The sequence below is a fragment of the Amblyomma maculatum genome, chromosome 1 (genome assembly GCF_055883805.1).
Source record: "Amblyomma maculatum isolate TAMU_Amacu chromosome 1, ASM5588380v1, whole genome shotgun sequence".
Classification (NCBI taxonomy): Eukaryota; Metazoa; Arthropoda; class Arachnida; order Ixodida; family Ixodidae; genus Amblyomma; species Amblyomma maculatum.
Genome location: NC_139344.1, coordinates 67704037 through 67725249, shown reverse-complemented (window position 1 = coordinate 67725249; position 21213 = coordinate 67704037). Strand labels below are relative to the sequence as shown.

At 44.4% G+C, this 21213-nt stretch overlaps 3 protein-coding genes across 5 annotated transcripts in view; 1 reads left to right on the top strand and 2 right to left on the bottom strand.

Annotated features, from left to right (window-relative positions):
• Positions 1–403: 403 nt before the first annotated feature.
• The window catches only part of LOC146202715 (GMP reductase 2-like), a 30268-nt gene continuing 9458 nt past the window's right edge, over positions 404–21213 (top strand). For 2 of the 3 annotated variants that reach the window (XR_014703731.1, XM_084588270.1), the window contains exons 1-5: positions 404–971; positions 4200–4283; positions 5397–5570; positions 7964–8152; positions 10112–10314. Coding sequence is in view for 2 of the 3 variants with exons in the window: in XM_084588270.1 (XP_084444396.1) it covers positions 690–971; positions 4200–4283; positions 5397–5570; positions 7964–8152; positions 10112–10314 (932 nt within the window). In the remaining variant the exon portion in view is untranslated. The remainder of the gene's footprint in view (positions 972–4199; positions 4284–5396; positions 5571–7963; positions 8153–10111; positions 10315–21213) is intronic. The other variant, XM_084588271.1, reaches the window with a different exon arrangement.
• LOC146202717 (uncharacterized) lies at positions 12725–14387 on the bottom strand. The gene is made up of 2 exons (XM_084587513.1): positions 13656–14387; positions 12725–12832 (listed from the first exon to the last, which is right to left on the bottom strand). Exons 1-2 carry the CDS (start codon positions 14385–14387, stop codon positions 12725–12727), a joined length of 840 nt encoding a protein of 279 aa, XP_084443639.1.
• Positions 14931–17284, bottom strand: LOC146202716 (THAP domain-containing protein 11-like). The gene is made up of 4 exons (XM_084587512.1): positions 17082–17284; positions 15763–15918; positions 15045–15144; positions 14931–14936 (listed from the first exon to the last, which is right to left on the bottom strand). The coding sequence occupies exons 1-4, from the start codon at positions 17219–17221 to the stop codon at positions 14931–14933; spliced, it is 402 nt and encodes a 133-aa protein (XP_084443638.1). The 5' UTR covers positions 17222–17284.

Sequence of the window (21213 nt, the reverse complement as noted above, 5' to 3'; positions counted from 1 at the left end):
CATGTCCCGCACTATGGCCCGCACCATAGAGTTAATTATAGAGTTAATACAAAGACTATGGCCGCTATGGCCCGCACCGCCGACGCCGCCGTCGCCGACGAAAAACGAACACCACGCCGCCGCCGGTCGAAACCGGCACGGCGCTAGCCACTAACGGCCGATCCATAGAACACCTCTGCTATAATCTTCTAGAGCTCCCGCTCACGATGGAAGAAATCTCCCGCTACAAATTAACAGAATGTCGCGCCCCCTATGAGCATATTTATTGAATATAAATTACTCAAAACTGCGTATTGTTTTTTTCTCAGCAGGTCTGAATGGTTGGTTGTAGTACCGTAGAGCGGGGCGACAGTCTGTTAACTGTGAGATTCTGTGCGCAGCCGCATGGCACTCGGCACTTCAGCCTGCTTCAGCTTCTGCCTCTCTCTCCTCCGCACGTGAACACGTGCAGCGCGGCGCGGCTTTCCGTGCCTCCTCTGTCCTTCAGTTGCCTCTGTCCGTCAGCGCCGTCAGTCGTCAGTCGTCTCAACGGCTTCAATCTTTCAGTGTCTCTGTCGAGACTTGACGCACTTTTGCGTGCTCGGCTGACCTGCCACTAGTAGCATTTGCGGCGTCGTAACCTGAGGAAGATCATCAATTGTTTTCATAAGCGCCACCGGCTTTGCCCAAGGCAACACGTTTCATTCAACATGCCGCACATTGACAACGATGTGAAGCTCGACTTCAAAGACGTGTTACTGCGACCTAAGCGGAGCACACTAAAAAGCAGGATTGAGGTGAGAATTATGTCAGTCTGGGCGAACCGTATAAACGTATGTAACCGAAATTTTCTGTTGCGTTTGCTCTTTCAGGTGGACCTCAACCGCACATTCAAGTTTAGGAATTCAAAAGCAACTTATACCGGCATACCTATTATTGCTGCTAACATGGATACCGTCGGAACTTTTGAAATGGCTCGAGTGCTGGCAAAGGTTCGCATATTTTTTATTTCACGCTTTTAGGTGTGCAGTGATGGCCTGCTTGTATCTTTGCTGCATGTTTCCCGGAGTCAATATTGGCCGCAGTGATTGCGTTTCGAAGGCTCTTATGTACTGTGTGATCTCAGTGCACTTTAAACAACGCCAGATGGTCGCAATTTATCCGGAGCCCTCCGCTAGTGTTCCTTTTAAGACCCTGTTGCTTTAGGACATTAATCCCCACATACCATACAGTGCCATGTTATGAACTTAAATTCAGGGGTGGCTTGCTGTCCGTCTTCACAAATAGCACAAATTATTTTCCAAGTCTCGTGAAAGGACAGGCTGGGGTTAATATACAAAATTCGTGCCAAGTGCTTCATAGCAGAGGTCAGTATTGCATTTTTCAACAGCTTCGGCTGTAACTGCACGGGTTTCAACATTGCCGCTAGTTGACGTTTCACAAATATACAGGGTCTTGAATATTTGGGGGCTGGGATTTAAAAAATTCCTATGCAAAATCTACTAACCCATTCGAGCTGAAATAACGTTCACAAAGTAGCAAAATATCGTCTACGTTATCTGATAAGTGATTCAACATCGGTATTTGCCTAGATTTTCCGAAATCGAGAAAAAACTGCTCTCGGCGGCGTGCACAATTTTCGCAGAAGAGAGTCGAAAAGCTATTTTAACATGATGCGTCATCTGTCGAGCAAAGAGGCAAGCTCCATCCCGGCCGTTGGCGCGCTTGCGTCGCTGCCCGACAGATGACGCACCATGTTAAAATAGCTTTTCGACTCTCTTCTGCGAAAATTGTGCACGCCGCCGAGAGCAGTTTTTTCTCGATTTCGGAAAATCTAGGCAAGTACCGATGTTGAATCACTTATCAGATAACGTAGACGATATTTTGCTACTTTGAGAACGTTATTTCAGCTCGAATGGCGTAGTAGATTTTGCGTAGGAATGTTTTAAATCCCAGCCCCAAAATATTCAAAACCCTGTATATATATATTTTTTTTTTCTTTTTACGAATATTCCACTAGTAGTGAATAGGTATACAAATACTCGATTCTTATTCAGTTTGGATTATAGTTAAATTATTCTTTTTCTATTCAATTAGTACTGTTTGTGCATTCCTACACATACCAAAGGAACTTGACATGCTTTGTTCCAACAAAAAAATCTAGTTCTAGTAATCTCCCTCTTGTGGCATAAATGAATAAATGGAGGAATGACTAAGTTTTAGGAGAAAGTTTGTCGCATCAGTCGACACATGTTTTTAAGGTTTTGCTCAATTCACAAAGTAATCTGCTTTGCCATCCTATCCATTAACTTTTGTACTGTTTTGTTGTGCTGGTAAAGGTTACATAAACAAAAGGGAGACAGGGCAGAAGCAAAAGGAAACTGCCAACTGTATTTTCAAGAAAACACATTGGTGCAGTCATGGACAAATGTTTTTGGAATGATGATCTGTGGCAACATATTTATTTTTGAGTTTCTTTGCTAAGCTTGCATCTGTGCTTGTGAATTGAGCACACATGTTTCTTTCTGCTTCCAAGCTTTTTGTTGACCTAGCTTAGTTTGTCTGACTGCACAGAAATTTTTTTTTTTTCTTAGAGCTACATGCCATAAACTTTTGTTAATGCTGTGCACGTATAGATGTCTGGCATGCTACTTTTTTATTAGCTTTCTTGTTACTTGGCATGTGTTGTGTGGAGCTCAGCCACACAGCTATGAATTCTGTTTCTCTTTTGTGACTGTGCTAGTGAAGGATGTCTGACACATTTATCATGTGATAAAATGGAAAAAGCTCCCAAATCTCTAATGACAGTGCTGCTTGGGAGAGCCAGGTTAACTGAACTAAGTCAGGTGTGCATTCCCTTTAATGCACGCATATGTTTTTTTACCTTTGTTCTGGTACATCTGCTAAAGTCTTCTATTTAATAAAGTCTGTAACAAAAAATAAAGGAAGGCAGGCCATGTGTCCTTTGTGTCATGGCATACGTGTCAAATTGCAGCCAACAGCTGCCAACGTTCTGAAACTGCGTGGAACAGATCTGTAGTTCAGAAAATTGTGATGAAGTGTTGCGATCGTCCAGTGCTGAGAAATGGATGTTTGTGTTGTCATTGAGTGCATTGCATACAAATGGTGGATAGGCTGTACCAGTCGTACCAACCTGCACCATTTCGTTAAACCTGCCATATGCTACGACAGATCAGTGGGTTATTCATAAAATTGCTCCATTGTTGTGCCAGAATTGGGTGTGAGCTTCACTACTGTAGCGAACAACACTAGCGTCGACCAAGAAGAGCAAGTAGGATCATATGACTTGTCTTACTGCTGCTCGAGCAGGCGCTGGATAGAAATTTGTGGGCCTTAACAGCCGAACATGTTTTTCTGTGTGGTTTCTCTTGTTAGTGAGGGCCAGCATCGCACATTTTGATCTTGCATGGGCGCTGTGGTCGTTGTAGTTTACTTAGGCTGTTGCCATGGTCCACTGCTGCTCTGTGCTTCAGTGCATGACATGCACAATGGAACATGGCATAAGCTCCCATTTCTGTCTGAAAATTAAGCTGACAAAAGTTTGGTTAATCAAGCAGTGAATGAGCAAAGAAGTAGGTAGTCATTTTCATGTGTGCAACCAGCATTTCAGCATACAAGGTCTCATTTATGCAGATTATACTAAAGTGTTTTGTTGAAAATACATGAGCTGGCAGCTAACATGGCCACGCACTGACTGTACATAGGGTTGTCTGACGTTATGTTTGTTTGGTAGGAGCTACCAACTTGGACCTCTCCTTTCATATGGGAGGGTGATATCAGAATCAGCCTGCCAGGAACCTTGCATTCACGCTACCCCTAGGCTTGGTTAAATGGTAGCCTACGCTACTACCATACCCTTGAAGAAAGACTGAGCTTAAGTGTCCCCCACAATGTATTGCCATTGCTAAGAGTAAAGTTTCAGGTAAGTCACAGCCGATAGCTCAGTCTCATGGGCCTGATGAATTCTGGCCCATCTATGTCTGTAAGCAAGCTGCTGAGCTTTATGGGCCTGACTTGTGCTCTTATCTGGGCTGTCAGTATATGAGTGTGTATGGCCAGATGCTGATCAGCAATGAAAACTTTTTTTTTAAGTACCAGCAAATCACTCTAGGCCTAGGTTATGCAGTTATTTCTCTTATTTTCTGGGTCCTTCTGTTCAAGTAACAGTCACTGTGTTCTGGCTTTTTTTTTTTTTGCAGCACTCACTGTTTACTACCATTCATAAACACTACTCAGTAGAGCAGTGGAAGGAGTTTTGTGCATCCAATCCAACAATAACTGAGGTAAGGTGAAGTTTTGCTCGAGGACCATTGTACACTAATTTACCGTATTGTTTGCAACACCAACAGTCAGCTTTTCAGCTGTTGCACTTAGGCACCCGATTGCAATTATAAATTTGTAGCTGCTCATTAGCAACTGGCAATTTTGAAACCACAATCATCCTCGGTGCTGTGGCTTGAGAAATTTTGGCAGTCTTTCTCACTTTTTTCAAAATTCCGTGTGTCTGGTGGGCACACACTGGTGGCAACCAGCACATATTACTCCAGGATGCACGTGCAGCCTTCACCATCCGATCTGCACTGGAGCGGCAAGCACCACAGTGTGGGTGGGACAGATCATGTGTGCCATAGAGACGTGTGATATTTGAAAGGTGAGCAAAATAGCCAAAATTCATTAACCAGTTGTGCCAAGAGTAATTGTGGTTTCAGATTTTAAAAACTGATGTGGCTGTAACTGGTGGTTAGCTACAAATTGTAATTGCATTGGATCTCTAAGAATGATAGTTAAAAAGTGACTAGTAGAAATGCTTCGTCAGCTTACTGTTCACTGTTTTTTATATATATATATATATATATATATATATATATATATATATATATATATATATAATGTATGCCAGTACTGGTAAGCTATGGTGCGAAGGCCATCTTTATAGGTAACTGGCTTCCCCTAAACGCCCGCTATATTGGGCTTTACGTGAGAGGCATTGACAGATATGGGCCAGAGTGTGACATGATTTAAAGCATTGCATGTCCCCTGAGGAGAATTCTTATCTGCTTGTAACTGATTTCTGAAAGAAGGTGTTGAATCTGCCAGGTATTTGAACTAAAAGCCACGTATGCATTTCACATTATTCAACGCAGTCTCGAAGTTTCCATGTGCCTAAAATACTTTTACAGCCCACATTTATAAGAGAGGCTTTTTTAATCAGTGCTGACCAACATAACTCGCATAGTTCCCACTAGTCTGAAGTCATTAATCAGTTTCTTCCTGGATACCACTGCCTTAATTTGTTTAGTGTATGCCTATTATTAGCTCATGTTGTTTGCAGTAAAACTTCCTGCTTCTGTATTGTTCCACAAATTCTAATAACTACTGAATGTTTCTGAATTCAGAATGTTGCTGTCAGTTCTGGCTCTGGTGAGGCAGACTATAAGAAGATGAAGGCCATTTTGAGAGAAATCCCAGAATTGCGCTACATCTGTCTGGATGTTGCCAACGGTTATTCAGAAGCATTCGTACAGTTTGTACGATCTGTCAGGGCTGAGTTTCCAACTCACACGATCATGGTAAGTATTTTCACGAGTACTGGTCTGGTGTATCTATGGTAGATAAGACGTGTTTTTTGCTGCCTTCCGCTACCTGTTATTGTTATTATTTGGGTGCAGTGACCTAGCACCAGTTTTGGAGATACTTGTTTCTAAAGAGAATGCAGGGAACATTCATTGGCAGCTGCAGGAAGACTGAATCAATAAAACTTGTTGCTGGGCTAGTTGGTGAGCGCGCCTTCGTGCAGAGCTATCTGTAAGAAGTGTACCGTCCTTTGCGCGCATGATCGTTTTTCTTTAGGTTTCTGCAGTGGTTGTTTTTGATGCCCTTTCTCAGCTGATTACCTTGTTTACTGGTCTTTCAGCGATTATTAGATATGTCAGTAAATTTCCTTTTCTGTTAAGAAGGCTGCGGCTGCCCAATTGTCATGTGCGCATGCGATGTGTAGGCCTATATATTGTTAACTACTGCGGAAAATAAAACCAGTTGTTAGTAGCGTTCGTGTTTGTGTCCCTTCCTCCGTCCTCACCCTTTTGCACTACCTTTTATTCTAAGAATGAAAACTGAACCCTGCCTACGGCACAAAGAAGACCCTCGAGTGATGCAAAGCAAACCTGGATGAAAAATGTTCGGCCATCAAACACCCCCCCAACTTCATTCCTTAGGATTTTACTGTTTAGAGGATCCTGAAGAAAAAGAAAAAAAAAAAAGAGGCAAAGGTTTAGCCCTGCTGAACCTAAGTAACCAAAGCAAAGGTGGCGGCACGTTTCACTCGACCCGCCTCTCTTTGTCTCTGTGCGGCAGCCTCTCGGCGAGCTACATCCACTGAATGATCAAATTCGAACTGTCGTCTTCCCAACCTCTGAAAAGTAGACACTTCACGAGGCGTCTCGCCTGAATCATCCATGACGACAGCTGCCGTTAAATTGCCGAGAGCTATTGCGATCCGTTGAAGCATAATATGGACATTTTGAAACTAAAATATGAGTTGTATGGAATTGAGGGTGCGTCTAAATAATAAAAAAAAAAAATGTCCACCACTTTTCTTTTCTTTTTTTTTTTTTTAGGGTTATGGTTGTTTTTCTCGTTAGTTATTTTTTCTTTTTTCCCCGTTCACCCTGTACAGCTTTTATTTGCATGCTCAAGTTGAGTAAATGAGGCAGCTGCATGTTGCTTTTTGAGTATGCTTTGATACTTCGGAGGCACTGGTGCTGGAGTTGTCAACATGTGAGCATGTGGCCATATCCCAGCCATCAAAGCTACTAAATGTCGGACAACGCGCAACACCACTTCCAGGTCCTTCTCTGCATAGTCCAGTTAGCTTTGATGTACTGTCTTGTTGAATGCACGGCCACCCACTCGTGTGTTTACCCTAAACATGGACCACCCTTCTCATCCTATCTCTAATAGGTGACAAAATGGTGTTTCTTTTTTTTTATAGGTTGTGGCTCTCCTCAATCATATGTGGTAATTGGGTAAGGCAAGCTTTAGGGAGGCTGCTAGATATTTTATTACAGCCATTTCCTCCAAAGTAAATGGTGTCAGTGTAATGTGTTTCAGCCAAAAACTCCGGCATTTTTCTTTCGGCCAAAGATAATGCCAATTTTTCCTTCAGCCACCAATACTTTTTTTCTTGGAACTGCATCCCAAGGCTGTGGTTACTGGAACCTAGCATGAAAGAAATATATCTCCTGTTTATTGTCTCTTGCTTCTGCATTGTACTGGAAATAATAATAATGATTGGTTCACAGGAAGGGAAAGGTGCAGTATCTGTCACACTTGCTTCTGTGGACACCTGAACCCTGCTGTGAGGGAAAGGAGACAGGTGGGAATGAAAGTGGAAAGAGACAAAGGGGAGCCGTAGTGGACGGCTAGGGATAATCTCGACTCCCTGGGGATCTTTAACATGCACAGACATCGCATAGCGCACGGACACCTCTTCGTTTTGCCTTCATCGGACATACTGGAAACTGTACAGTGCTGTTTTATAAATATGTAGGAGCAAATCTATTCTGGGACATCATATGAAGGACATTGTAAAAAGCCTTTGGTTTAGATTTCTACAGCGTACAATATCTTACAGCAGCTCGTAATGAATGTGACCTCTTTGATATGATTTTCGTCATTGGTCTGCATAGCCTGTGAAAATATACATGTTTGATCAGAATGCTGAAACCACTGTTTCCCTGAAAACAGATTGCAGTCAAGTGGTTCCGCTTGGGGAAGGATGTATATGAGAAATGGAACTCTCACTTGCTGGCTTCTATTGGTGATACTCCCTGCCTTCCTTTTGTGAAAGTAGTGAAGAGGCTCTTCTGTGCCTCGTACACAAGAGTGCACAATATTCCATTATTGTAGTGGATGTGCATACAGCAGTATTCGTCTCCATGCTTGTGTGTCTGTTTTTTTCCAGGCTGGAAATGTTGTGACAGGAGAAATGGTGGAAGAACTTCTCCTCTCTGGAGCGGACATAATCAAAGTTGGCATTGGACCTGGCTCTGTCTGTACCACTCGCAAGAAAACCGGTGTGGGCTATCCACAGCTCAGTGCTGTCATTGAATGTGCAGATGCAGCTCATGGCCTTGATGGCCACATTATTTCAGTGCGTATCTGTTGTTTCTTGGTTGTGAGGCGCTTTTGTGTAATGCTTCTAGAAACGAGGTAGCATAATACAGGCTTTTAGTCAGTGTGCATTATTGAGCGAAAATTGAGAAGGAATGGGCATTAGCAAGGCATGTAATGCAAAGGGAAGGTAACCCCTAATCCATTTGGGTAACGGAGTGAATTCCAGGAGGGCAAGAGTAGCAGGGAGCGGCCAGTGAGATAGGTGGATGCGTCATGCATGCACCTGTGATGTGTTGTTGCCTTGCACTATCGGTCACTACACACTGCACGGTTCTCATCCTATATCATCACTAGCACCCTAACCAGCTTCTTTGTGATGTGTTGCTGTGCCCAGTAGCGGCACACCATTCTCCATCGCCCCTAGCTTTAACATTGCTTCTCCTTGCCTCACTGCTTTGAGCACTTTATGCATGCAAGCTAAAACCTCCTGTGTTTAATTACCACAAAGTGGCACCAATGTCACAGAAGCGCAATGCGTTGTGCCAGCTGCATTCGCTCATTGCTATTGTAGGCATGTGTCTTATGATGATTTGTTTAATCATTACAAAGATTTTGTGTGGTTCAGCTAAATTGTAAATAATGCTTCACTAGCTATTAGAGGGTCTGCTCAACGAGTTCGTTGTATCGAGGTGAACCACCACAACACTTTCGTTATATGGGGTTTACGAATACACAGGCCTTAATGGGAACGGTTGTGGGGAATCAGAGACGCTTGTAATATTGAGGCATTTACTGGATGGAGGTTCATTACATCCATATTTAAGTTAGTTTGTTGTCGCCTCAGGGAATGCATTTATAAGTAGAGGTGAGCTCTTTGCTATTCACTGCCCATGCCTCAGCCCTGCAGCTACTTTGCCTGTTCTCTTTGCTTGTCGTTCAGTTCCTGCAAGGCATCTATCGTAAAATAGTTTTCAATGCAGCGGCACATGGTCAAGAAAAGGAAGAAGGACGAACATCAGCGTTGTGTTCGTCCTTCTTCCTTTCCTTGGCCGTGTGTCGTTGCGAAAACTATGACCTTAAATGAACCAATAGCAACTGACCTAGCAACTAACTCTACTGAATTTCAGTTTTTTGGTTTCTTCTATGCAAAGTAGCCGTGAAAAATTACTAATGTGGCTGGAGCTTACTTGTGGTTATATAAGAAAGAAAACAGAGCAGCACTTCCTTCAGCTGCACTTGGGATTTAACTAAGTGTCTTCAGCATATATAGTCCAGTCTAATACCAACACATGGCACATTGTGTAGTGAGGGGACATACTGTACGTTCTCCATCTCTTGCAGATAGATCTTGCTTGCTACTTGGCCACAGATGAAACAAGTCTCAGGTGGTCTAGCAAGAGCAGTGGTAGCCCATTATTTCCCCACACCCACAGTCTTGGTCAGCATGTATGAGCAGCTTGCTAATCGGAAGTAAAACACTATGCTAAAATGGCTTAAAATATTGCTGGCATGTCACTGCATGTGGGGAAGCAATATCTTTTTATATTATTTCACAGCTTGAATTCTTTTCTGTAACCATTTATCTGGTTAGTTTTGATGGCAGCATATATGGATACAAGGGTACAGGATCGAATCGGCCTCGGCGGCAGCTTTTCAGTGGAGGCGAAAAGCCAGGCGCTCACGTGCTGTGTGATGTCAGTGCACGTTAAAGAACCTCAGGTGGTCTAAATTTCTGGAGTCCTCCACTGTGACGTCTCTTATACTCTGAGTCACTTTGGGACGCTAAACCCCACAAACCAAACCAGTATACAAAGAGTTAATTGACATGCAAGCTTACATGGTCACTTCTCGGGTGGCACTTGAAAGCAGCTGGCCTTATTCCTCTCGTCCTAGGATGGAGACTTTCTTTGATTCTGTACTCGATACAGGTACATAAATTTTGTCACACAATGTGTGATAACTGCACTTGTTGATGTTTGGAAACCCTCTCTCTTAGGATGGGGGCTGTACCTGTCCTGGTGATGTGAGCAAGGCATTCGGAGCAGGCGCAGACTTTGTCATGCTGGGAGGCATGCTGGCAGGCCATGATGAGTCTGGTGGAGAGGTGATGGAGAAGGATGGCAAGATGTACAAAATGTTCTATGGCATGAGCTCTGCAACTGCAATGGAAAAGTACCATGGAGGTGTTGCAGAGTACAGGTGAAGTATAGAGAACATTTCTTTTTTCTAATGGAATACCCTGCAATGCAGGCCTATTAACACGACAGCTTTAAGGGCCCCGTTCCTCAGAAAAATCCAGCGTTGTTGTCAGCCTCGATGTTTTATCGCCTTGTTACCAAAAAGTCATGAGCATGTCTCTAGCAGGAGGTAGTTGGTAAGTAACATGGCCCGTAGTCAGCGGATTGTGTGATCACATGGGATCACGTGATATGGCAGAGTTGGCAGGGGCTGCGAACTCGGGGAGCTCCTTTGAGCTGACAGGGTGAGTTGGGAATCGAACCGTCGGGGACCTTTGGATCCGGTGTAGAGACTGCTTCTAGGCCACACAGGCATGTTCATACAACTTGGTTAAAGCAGTGCTTTATATCTAGTGGTCTTTCACACAATGTGGTAGCTGACAACTGTATACGCCATGCGCAGCGCCTATAGGGGCGCCACTGAAAGCCGCCTAGCGGCGGTCGTTGGAAGCGCAGGCGGGCCTCGTCCGGCAAGCATGGCTGAGGTGCGTGCGTGCGACCTGCCATTTGTGCGCGTCCCGGACGGTTATTTCTGCGGTGACAGCGTGCGCAAGGGGATCGCACTATATAATAGTGGGCATGTGTCCGACGTCACGGCTGCCTGGGATGACATCGTCTCCATATGCGCCAAGTGCCTGCCGCAAACAAGTGTAAACAAGCTTGCATACGAAGTGGAGCTCATTGTGAGTATGCCGATTTCATTACAACGCCACGCTAATGCTTTCCTACGTTGACCCATGAACCAGTGGTCCCTCTTTGCTTAATGATACATGCTCGCTTCGCATACGTGCAATGTATTGCACAGTACAGTAGGTTGAGGGAGCGCCGCCGCACATGCGAATGGTTCGTGTTAAAAAAGCCAGTGAGCTAGCAAAGCAACATCGTGAGCAAGATATAAATAGCACATATTGAACTCCGGTAGTAAGCATTGAACATTTTTATGCTTGCGCTTTACTATCGCCTGTACAGCGTGGATTTCACATATTTCATTGTTAAAAAGGCAAAGCGCGTCGACGATTTCATGACAGAACGGGAGTGAGATATCAGTAGAGGCGATAGCTGAAAATCTGCCTCATCGATTAGCTATCGGAGCATATTGCTTTAATATTTCATATTTATTTTATTATTATCACCACCTCCATTTTCATTCGTATCGCCCTTGCGCCGAAATGCATATTTCAGCGGATTTTATTATCAGCTTTAGTACCTTTAGCCTGAATAGCAAGCGCAGCGATGTCTTATTGTTTAAGTAGTCTTACCAGATTACTGGAACATTGGCTCTAGCGTTCAAATTAATTGCATGACAAGTTCGAAGTGCATAATTCGCAAATATCGGTTTAATAACCCGCGCAGCGGCTGAGCGGTTTGAGAACTCCGGCTCCTGAGCCGCAGTTGCCGGAAGGAACCCGGCCGGTGCGGCCGGATTTCGGTGAAGGCGAAACGCAAAAAGACATTTATGTGCTGTGCGATGTCGGTGCACGTCAAGGATCCGCAGCTGGTCGAAATTATTCCGCAGTCTTTAACTGGGACAATCTCCTTTAATCAAAAACTTTTTTTTTTTTTTTTTTTTTTTTTTTTTTTTTTTTTTTTTTTTGCTGAGTGCAACACGGGGCTGGTGAAACTAAGTTGACGCAAGCTTTCTAAAGTGGATCCTTTCAAGTGTAATTTAAGGCCTCTTTTTCACAGGTGCCCGATTTCTCACTGGAAGATGCAAGATGCACATGCAAGGCAGGACAGGGAGGACGCTGTAAACACATTGCTGCTGTGGTGCAATATGTGAACAACAAAGAGCACAGTTCAAGGACAAATGACCCAAGGAAGTGGGGCAAGCCATCGGTAAAAAGCCTTGGTATTTATCAAAAGGGAGCCTGCCTTGAAAGCTTCTATGGGAAGCAAGTGGAAGACGTGGTTGCACTGCCTCCAGCAGCCCCTCCTGCCCAAGATGCGACAGCTGTCGCCGCCCTACTCGAAGGCCTTTGGGGAGAAAACTGCCCACTTCTCACTGCGATTAGCAATGAGCTCCGTCCTCAAGTTTTACCAGAAGCAGCTGATGAAGCAACCGAGAACTTGGAACCAGTTGTAGAGGGAAACATGCGCACCTCAGCACTTTTCCGGTCAAGTGAAAACTGGACACACACAGAAAAAGAAATGGACTTCTATATGTCAAATATTGTAGCCACTCCGGATCAGATACATCAGATAGAAGTAAAGACAAGAGAACCGGGCAGAGATTTCGATTTATGGAGAAGTATGAGAGCCATTTGGATCTCTGCCAGCAGCCGGCCACACACTATACTAAAATCCAGACGGGATCCCTCCGCCGTTGTTGAAGGGTTTTTGAAGCAGAAAAGATTCTGGTCCCCTGCCACAGCTTATGGAAGTGCCTTGGAGGCTGAGGCGATCAAGTCTTTCGAAAAAGAGATGTGCACCGAAGTCCGCACTTGTGGGCTGTCAGTGATGCTCGAACAGCCGTGGTTGTGCTGCACACCCGACGGCATTGTATGTCAAAGATCAGGGCTGGCACTGCTTGAAGTGAAATGCCCTTACACGTGCAAGGACAAAAATATCATTGAATTCAGTGAACATACAAGTAACGTTGCTTACTTAGTATTTAAGGACTCTAGGCTGGAATTGAAAAGGACACATCAGTATTATACACAAATCCAGATATCTCTTTATGTTCTTGGCATGGAGAAGTGTTTCTTCTATGTTTACTCAAAGAAGCAGCAAATTCTTGTTGAAGTTGAAGTGAATGTGGACTTTCTCGAAGCATCTGTTCCACGGCTGGAAGCATTCTACTTTAAGCATTTCCTCCCAGCAATAACAAGAGCATCAGACCAAAGTGAGCAATAAGAAGAAGCGAGAAGCATTAAATTTTATTCCTCAGGGTCAAAAAACATATGTTCATTAATGCATTGTCTCACTTACAACACAATTGTTACAAAGTATAACTAACTAAAAAATCATACTTAATGCTGCATGCATATTGTGACAAAGTGATAGCAGTGGTGAAATCAAAGTGCGTTTAGCTCAAGGGCAGTCTTTTGCTTTGATAATTGGCTTCTGCAGATTCGCAAGCACCCCGCACATGTCTATTATTTTTTCTACATGAGGAACCAGGTCTGAAGACAGTTTTTCAGACAAAATCCTATATATTTTCATCCGCTGGATGGACCTTTCCACATGTATTCGGGCACTTGCAACATTATATGTTGTGTTCACTTCTCGAGTAAACGGTTGGTTAGGACGGGCAAAAACTGGCATTTGAAGTTTTATGCCATGCTCTGCCAGCTTGCTTCTGACCTGAGGAAACCCTTTATCTGCGAGCACAAGATCCCCAGCTTTCAAAAGGTGCAAAATTCCACAGTCTGCAGTAATAAATGAATCTGTGGAACGGCCACCATAAGGTCTGGAAATGAAGCTTATGATGCCGCTAGGCGTGATGCCTACTAGAAACTTTATAGTAAAGCATCCTTTATAATTTGAGAACATGAGAACACGTTCATGCACACTGTTTGGTGTAGCACAGGCGACCTCTGTGCAGTCAATTATAACTTGGCAGTCCACGTAATGCGGCTTAAAGCTTTCTGGCATCATCATTTGGTTAGTTGATCGTGATGGCCAATATATAAGGGGCCTCAATTTTTCGTGTAAAACATTCAGCACTGAGAAAAAATTCCTGGAACAGGTAGACCTGTGTACCCCAAACAGTACTGCTAGAGAACAGTATGACAGGTTCAGTTTTATCTTCATCAAAAACAACAAGAGTTTGTTTGAAGCACTGACCACCTCTTCAGCTTTCTGTGCTTTAAAAGAATCAACAACGATTGCACGTAGCTTTTCGAAGACTGGGACTGAGACACCAGCAATCGATTTCAGAATGTCTGTAGCCTTGTCTTGGCTGCAAGCTGCAAGCGTCTGATATCCTTGGAAATTTGGAGTGTTTGTTGATACCACCACATTCATCGGGTCACACGCAGTGTCTTTCAGTTCTTTTGTTGTGCCCCATGCAGCATCCTTGGTGCTTTTCTTCATAGGAAGCACGGCCTAATGAATATTGAAACCACTTGTTAATGTTCACAACTCTTCAAAAACAAGATAAAGCTAGCTACTTATTTCTAGCATGCTAAATTTTGAAAATATATTTTCACTGAAAGTAGTAAATTCCAATTAGGGAATGTACAAATCACACACAAAGAATGCAGAATTTCTTCAAGAATAGCATAAAAAATATCAGAACCATGGGAAATAGTCACCCTTAATTTTAAATTGTGTATGTGACACAGTATTTTCCCCTGAAATTATATGCATTAAATATGTGTCTAGTACACAATAGAAATATATAATCACGCAATGTGAAACAATGATAAGAAACGAGTCACTTACTTGCGTCTCAGCATTGCAGCCTTGCATGCAACAAAAGAACAGGTTTGGCATGTCAAGTTCTGTTTTCCACGGACAAGGTTCAGTTTGCGTTCCAACCTGCACAATGAACAAACGAGGTGTGGAAACCCTAACATTTTCTACTTCTGTAATGAGCCACTAAAATGCAAGTGAATCACATGCCACCATGTGGCACTACAGCTATGATGCAGTACAACAAAATGCAAAAAACAAATGTCACAGACCCATATTTGTTGACATTTCAAAATAACCATTGATCAATATTAGCCATGAAGCAACTGTACATACACTTGTCTTTTCTGGCTCTGTGTTGTAGTCAGCCACAACATCTTCAAGGGGTGCGATGTCTGAAGGAACACTGCTCTCCTTCTGCTGACGTGCACGTAACCTGCAATCATAACAAGATATATCTCAAAATGCATTGCTCATACTGGCCTCATCAGTTCAGATACATATATTTATGCACAATACGTGAGCTGCTCTTCTGAACACACACATTTAGCCTATTTTATCCTCTGCCTTTTTGCTTGCATGATGCACAATAAGGTCGCTCGGCTGAATACCAACCACAGTGAAATTAAGCTTCTGTTTCCTTATCATGTAGTCAAAAGGTTTGTTAGATGGTAACAAAAAGAAGAGTATGAAATGAATACAAAAGGCAGGAGTAGTTTGCCATCTTGCATGCGCAGAAATAGTCTCTAATGATCTAATATGTTCTTTTTTGAAATTCGATGGCAGTGCGCCTAAAGCTCTACATAGGCTTGTCACCAAACTGCTTTCGTTACATTAAGCAAAGAGCAAAAGTGAGCTAACAGTGTCATCACACGATACTTAAGGCCTTGTTAGAACCCATTTCGCACAATTACTCCTGCCTACCAGGTCTTAATACAAATAAGAGAAACAAACAGAGCTTTAAGAGCAACCATCCTGCTGTTGCTTTGCCTCAGTTGTCTCATGTCAGCCAGTAGAAAACACCTACCATCAACTTTAATTTTACCTTTGATACCTTTCGGAACTGCCAGGCTTGGTGCATTTGTACACAGTTGGAAATATGGTGGGAACGTATGCAGGACTTCTGGGATCATTTGATCTTTCGCCGTTCGGAAAGTGCTTGCTGCAGATCCTGCTGTTTTTCGTAGGCTCCCAGGGGCTCCCATCCTCTCTAAATGATCGATTAGATTACAGAAAGGTGCATGAATTAAGAAATTTAAAAGGGTACTTATTAACAGTGCAAAAGCAAATGCCAAGCATGATACTAAATATTACCTTTGAAGGGTGCGCTACATTGAAATCATTTTCAAAGTGTAGATAGTTTATGTGGTTTAATGTCTCAAAGAACTTGGGCTAGCCCGACTTCTTTGGGACATTAAACCACATAAACTATCTCCACTTTGAAAATGATTTCAATGTAGCGCACCCTTCAAAGGTAATATTTAGTATCATGCTTGACATTTGCTTTTGAGGGACTCTGTAGTGCAGCGCTCTGGATAATTTCGACCAGTTCAGGTTCTTTAACGTGCACTAACATTGCATGTAGAGTACACGAGCCTCTTAGCATTTCGTCTACGTCGAAATGTGATCATCGCCACGGCTGCAATCGAATCCGCGTCATTCGGGCCAGCAGCCGGGCATCGTAATCACATGAGGCACCGTGGGGCTTTCAAAGTAGAGTTGCCGCCACAACGAATCAACATGAACATAATTCGCCATTTCATATGCAAAATCAAAATAAAATCGGCACGCGGTAGCCCCTCTAAAAATTGGAAGAAAAAAAAATGAAGGTATCAGAAACGTTTACAACTTCACCGTGACCGCAACGCATAACACAGCCGGGGAAAGAAAATATGTTTAAACTGAATGCAGCAGTGTTTCGAAGGTGAGGCGATTTAGATTACCGCGAATTGTTATGCTACAGCACCCAAAACGAAGCTGGACGCGTTGTCAAAAACCTTTAATGATCAGATGCAGAAGGCTAGAACGGCATGCGGATAGCTGAGGTGAGCGTTCACCGAATATTTATGTTGTTGAACAGGTATCAATTTCGGTGCCATCGATAGGCAGAGCAGAAACTTATTCCGTGTAAGGCATGGGTGATCGCGTGATGCTTTTTTAAGGCGCAGAATTTTTTTTTTCTTTTTCACAAGAGGCATTTTGTTAAAAGCTTTCTAACGCAACGAGCAATTCACAGCTTCGCTCTGCGTTCTCTGGCTTGGCGTTTCGCGATTTAAACAGGGGAGCATTCACTGAAGGTGTAGTGACAAGCAGAAAGGACCGAAAGCATAGTAATCGTTACAACACTGCAGTAAACAAAGCGCGATTGCTTACCTTCTGCGTCGAACAGCCGTGATCCACCGACGCCGTCGTTCTTGCTCGTGAGGCAGCACTGGAAACTTATAGAAACGCGTTCCTGGCGAGTTTTTATATGTGTTCGAACAGCCAACTACGCAGCAGTTGTTTCTGGACATTGCTGAGGGTTGAAAGCAGCGTGAAATCGGCTAAATCACGATCAACGACGCTAACACGACCGCGCGCGCATAGACTCGGACGGGAGCAACGCCTGACCGAGCCCGCCTACGCTTTGGGGCTTTGACGACAGGCGGCGCTATCGGCGTTTTGCGCATCGCCTATACTAATGTGCATGTGTGAGATCATAGAGACAGAAATAATAAGGTATTGGCATTAGGTGAGCATTGAAGTGCATGCGTGGCAACGAGGATTCGCGAAGGGGGCCACAGACGGAAGCCATTAATACTGTCGCATCATAACCCTTAAAGGGCCACTGTCCAGGGAAGGCCCTTTTAAGCAAAGGACCCCAGTGTTTCGATCAGGTACCGGAGATAGTCTGTGCAAAATGCTACAGGGAGACGCACGCCGCAAAGCATCAAAAATACAATTCAAAGCTCTCTCATGCTCTCCTTTGGGAAGCCAGCTTCCCCGTTTCCTGCGCTGGCCCGACGGGCCCCAGTAATGACGTACGTACCGCGAACGACGTCCATTGGTCCGTCTCACTGACTGACGGGAGAAGGATGGGTGTCTATCGCTCGCTGCGCGCTTTTCCCTCGCCATGGCCAGACTGAATCCAGCGGCACGCGCTCCCTCGGCTGTTTTTTTTTTTTTTTTTTTTCGCGCTCGTGGAGTGCCACGCCCCACCTCCCGCCAAACGCCGAGGAGGAAGGGGAATTTGTCTTGCGGAGGCTAGACGACCTCGGGCAGGAGAGTGAAAAACCTTTGCGAGGGAAGAGAAGGAGAGAAGCATGACAGAATCGGGTGATTGCGGTGGCTGTAACTGCGTTATCTTTTCAAAAAAATTTTGCGGCCTTGCATTCTAGGGGCGAAGTCTCACAGTCACCGGGGAACAAAATATTTTCGACCGGAGGGTGGACAGTGGGCCTCTAAGCGAGAACCTGTAGTGACCGCCAAAATTTTTATTCATGGTATATAATCTAAAATAAAAAGAGAATTTCTACAGTTCCATACTGCCTGATGTAAATTTGACTGGATAATTCCAAGCAGCCACCTGTACCACCAGAGCTGTTGTGCTGTGCAGCAATATCCGATCCTTGTTTCACAACAAACCAATGATATGACAGCCAGAGCCCTGAAGGGACACTGAAAAATCAATGCCAGTGATTAATATGCTGTAGTGCCCCCGAACTTCCTGCACAAACACCCACTATGGCTATTAATTGCGGGTGGCCAAAGCGTGCACTTGCAGATGAATTGACATGCTTCACTGCAGTGCAGCCATGAATGCTCTCTGCATTCTGTCTAGGCATGGCCGGACCTGGGTCGAACTGGAGGCAGCGGTGCACGCGCTTCTCTCCAGCACGGCTGTGGTCAAGGCAGTGCCTATCCCACAACGTGGCCACTTTGCTCTGTGCCCATGGCAGCTTGAATGTGTGCAGCACTGGCCTGCACAGTTTCATTTATTGGTGTGGAATGGGTGGAGGCCTGGATTACCAGCACCTCAATTACTTAAATACTGTTGCATAAAGCCGACCTTTCTTCAGAGAAACAACTGTCCAAATTTTGGCAATCCTGTTGGCAGGATTGTACGAGCAGCTGTAGTACACACCCTGTGACGCGTACACATAGCTCCATACACCAGAAAGAACATTGATAACATTTCTTTGCTGAGTAGCACAGGTGATAAACCGCAAAGGACAATTAATGACATAGCAGGCAAAGCAGAGCAGTAGGCCTAAAATTAATTTGCAGAAGATGAAAGTAATGCTCAGTAGCCTCAGAATTAAATAGCAGCTTGCAATAAAGGTAACGAGGTGCTAGAAGGAGTAAGGGAATACGTCTACTGAAGACAGGTAGTGGTGTTAGATCCGAATCACGAAATAGAAATAACTGGAAGAATCAGATTGGGCTAGAGCACCTTTGGCAAGTACTATCAGATTGGCAGGTTACCTGCATCCCTCAAGTGAAAAGTATATAACCTGTAAGTAGAATTTATGTTGTTCGTTCCTTTTTGGAAGGTTCTTTAAACCCTTCCTGTTATGTAGTCCGGCGTAGGGAAGACCAGGAGGCGTACTTGAAGGTGATGATGGTAGAGCATATATTTACAGCATGACATATATATACAGAGAGTAAACCTGGAAGTTGAAATGAATTTACAAAAAACAACACTGCGCTACTTTACTCTTAGACCTAACTAGTTAGAGCCTAAGCAGAACAGCCGCGTTACATGCCTACGCATGGAGCCCCAGCTCAGACCGGACTGAACTCTCTTGGATCACGTCTCATTTTACACCTTCACAAAACAAAGAAATAGCGGCGGTCATTTCCAGAGGCCAGCCCCACACATCAACTGTCCAATAAGGAAATACGCTAGATGGGCACAGCCCCATGGGTTGGCCTTAGCCTCTACCTCAGGGCCCCACTAGCAATACAAATTACAACAAACAAAGCATAGCGAATTTCTTTCCCCAGTGAGGGTGTCGAACCCTCTCTTCTCGGGAGACTTTCTTCCCACTTGTCTCCCGCACACCGCCGCCCCATCCATGTTGCCGCTGCTGGCTGAATCCTTTCCACAGTGCATTGCTCCGCGCCACCCGTGTTTACCACTACGAGCAACAACATGGAAAGGGAAAGATCAATCAGCCGCCATGCTGAAGGCCTGGCGCCGGATTAAAGGGGAGCTTCTGGCTTGCCCGCTCTGAGCACAATACCCGAGTCAACTCCTGAATGCTTCTTCGGGCGCTCTTTTGTCGCATCTGCAGACAGGATAAACTTCCTTTCGCACTGCTGAAAGTCGCAGCGTTAAAAAAAAAAAAAAAAAAAAAAAAAAAGAAGAAGAAAAAAAAAGGACAAAAGGTCATTTGGGTGCTCGCTACCGGCCAGTACAAAGGGTGCCATACATGCGAGCACCCTGCAGCACGAATTACGTTCCGCTACTCATGTTCCCATGAATGACCTTCGGGTTAAAACGGTCCCGCAAATCCGGTGCCTACGGTCCGGTCGACTCTCCCCACACGTGGCACACTTGTAGAAGGGGGACCGCTTCTACAATACCAGAAGCAGACAGGCGGCTGGCGGCACCGTGCAGAAACGCGCACGTACAAGTGATTATCCTCGGGCGCGGCCCTACACTGTATCTTACTAGTACTATCCTATCCTATGGGGCAGGAACGTGGAAACTAATGAAAAGAGTTCAACTCGCATTGAGGACCATGCAGAGCTGTGGAACAAAAAAGCAATAGGTGTATTAAGAGAGAACAAATGTGCAGAGTGGGTCAAAGAACAAATGCAAATTAATGACATTCTAGTCGAAATCAAGAAGCAATAGGCTTGGGCAGGCCACATAATTTGAAGGTAGAATAACTGATGGTGCCTAAGGGTGACAGGCTGGATTCCAAGAGGAGACATAGTGGGAGAAGGAAGAAAGTTAGGTGGCCAGATGGGATGAGGAAGTTTGTGGGAATCAAATGGATGCAGCTGGCACTTGACCGGGTTAATTGGAGGTATATGGGAGAGACATTTGCGCTAGTGGGTACAGTCACACTGGTGATAATGATAGTTCAAGCGCACTGTTTGCCGAACTCCTTCACATTGGCAGTCGCCCCCTCAGATGAGCGGTAGCTAGTGGAGGGGGACACTTTATAATAGTTCCAGGAACATGCGCCCAGCATGGAATCCGTTCTACACATCCGTGCAGATTTGCCACAAGCCACTTAGCTGCACTCTCAGGTGTGGAAAACAGGGTTGACTGTCATTCAGTTCTTGATCTTGCTTGTAATTTACTGCTTGTAAATTACAGTCAACAAATTAGAAGAGCATGCTTGTAATTTACTGCTGTTGCAAACACGCCATGATGCTATCTCGCAGGAAAGTAGAAAGCAAAGTGCAACTGCAGAAGGAGCGCGGAGGATATATGTGTAGCTTTTCCCATTGTCGCACTGACTTTGAATTAATGAGGTTTTACTTGCTGTGTGGAGGAACTGTAGTTCAC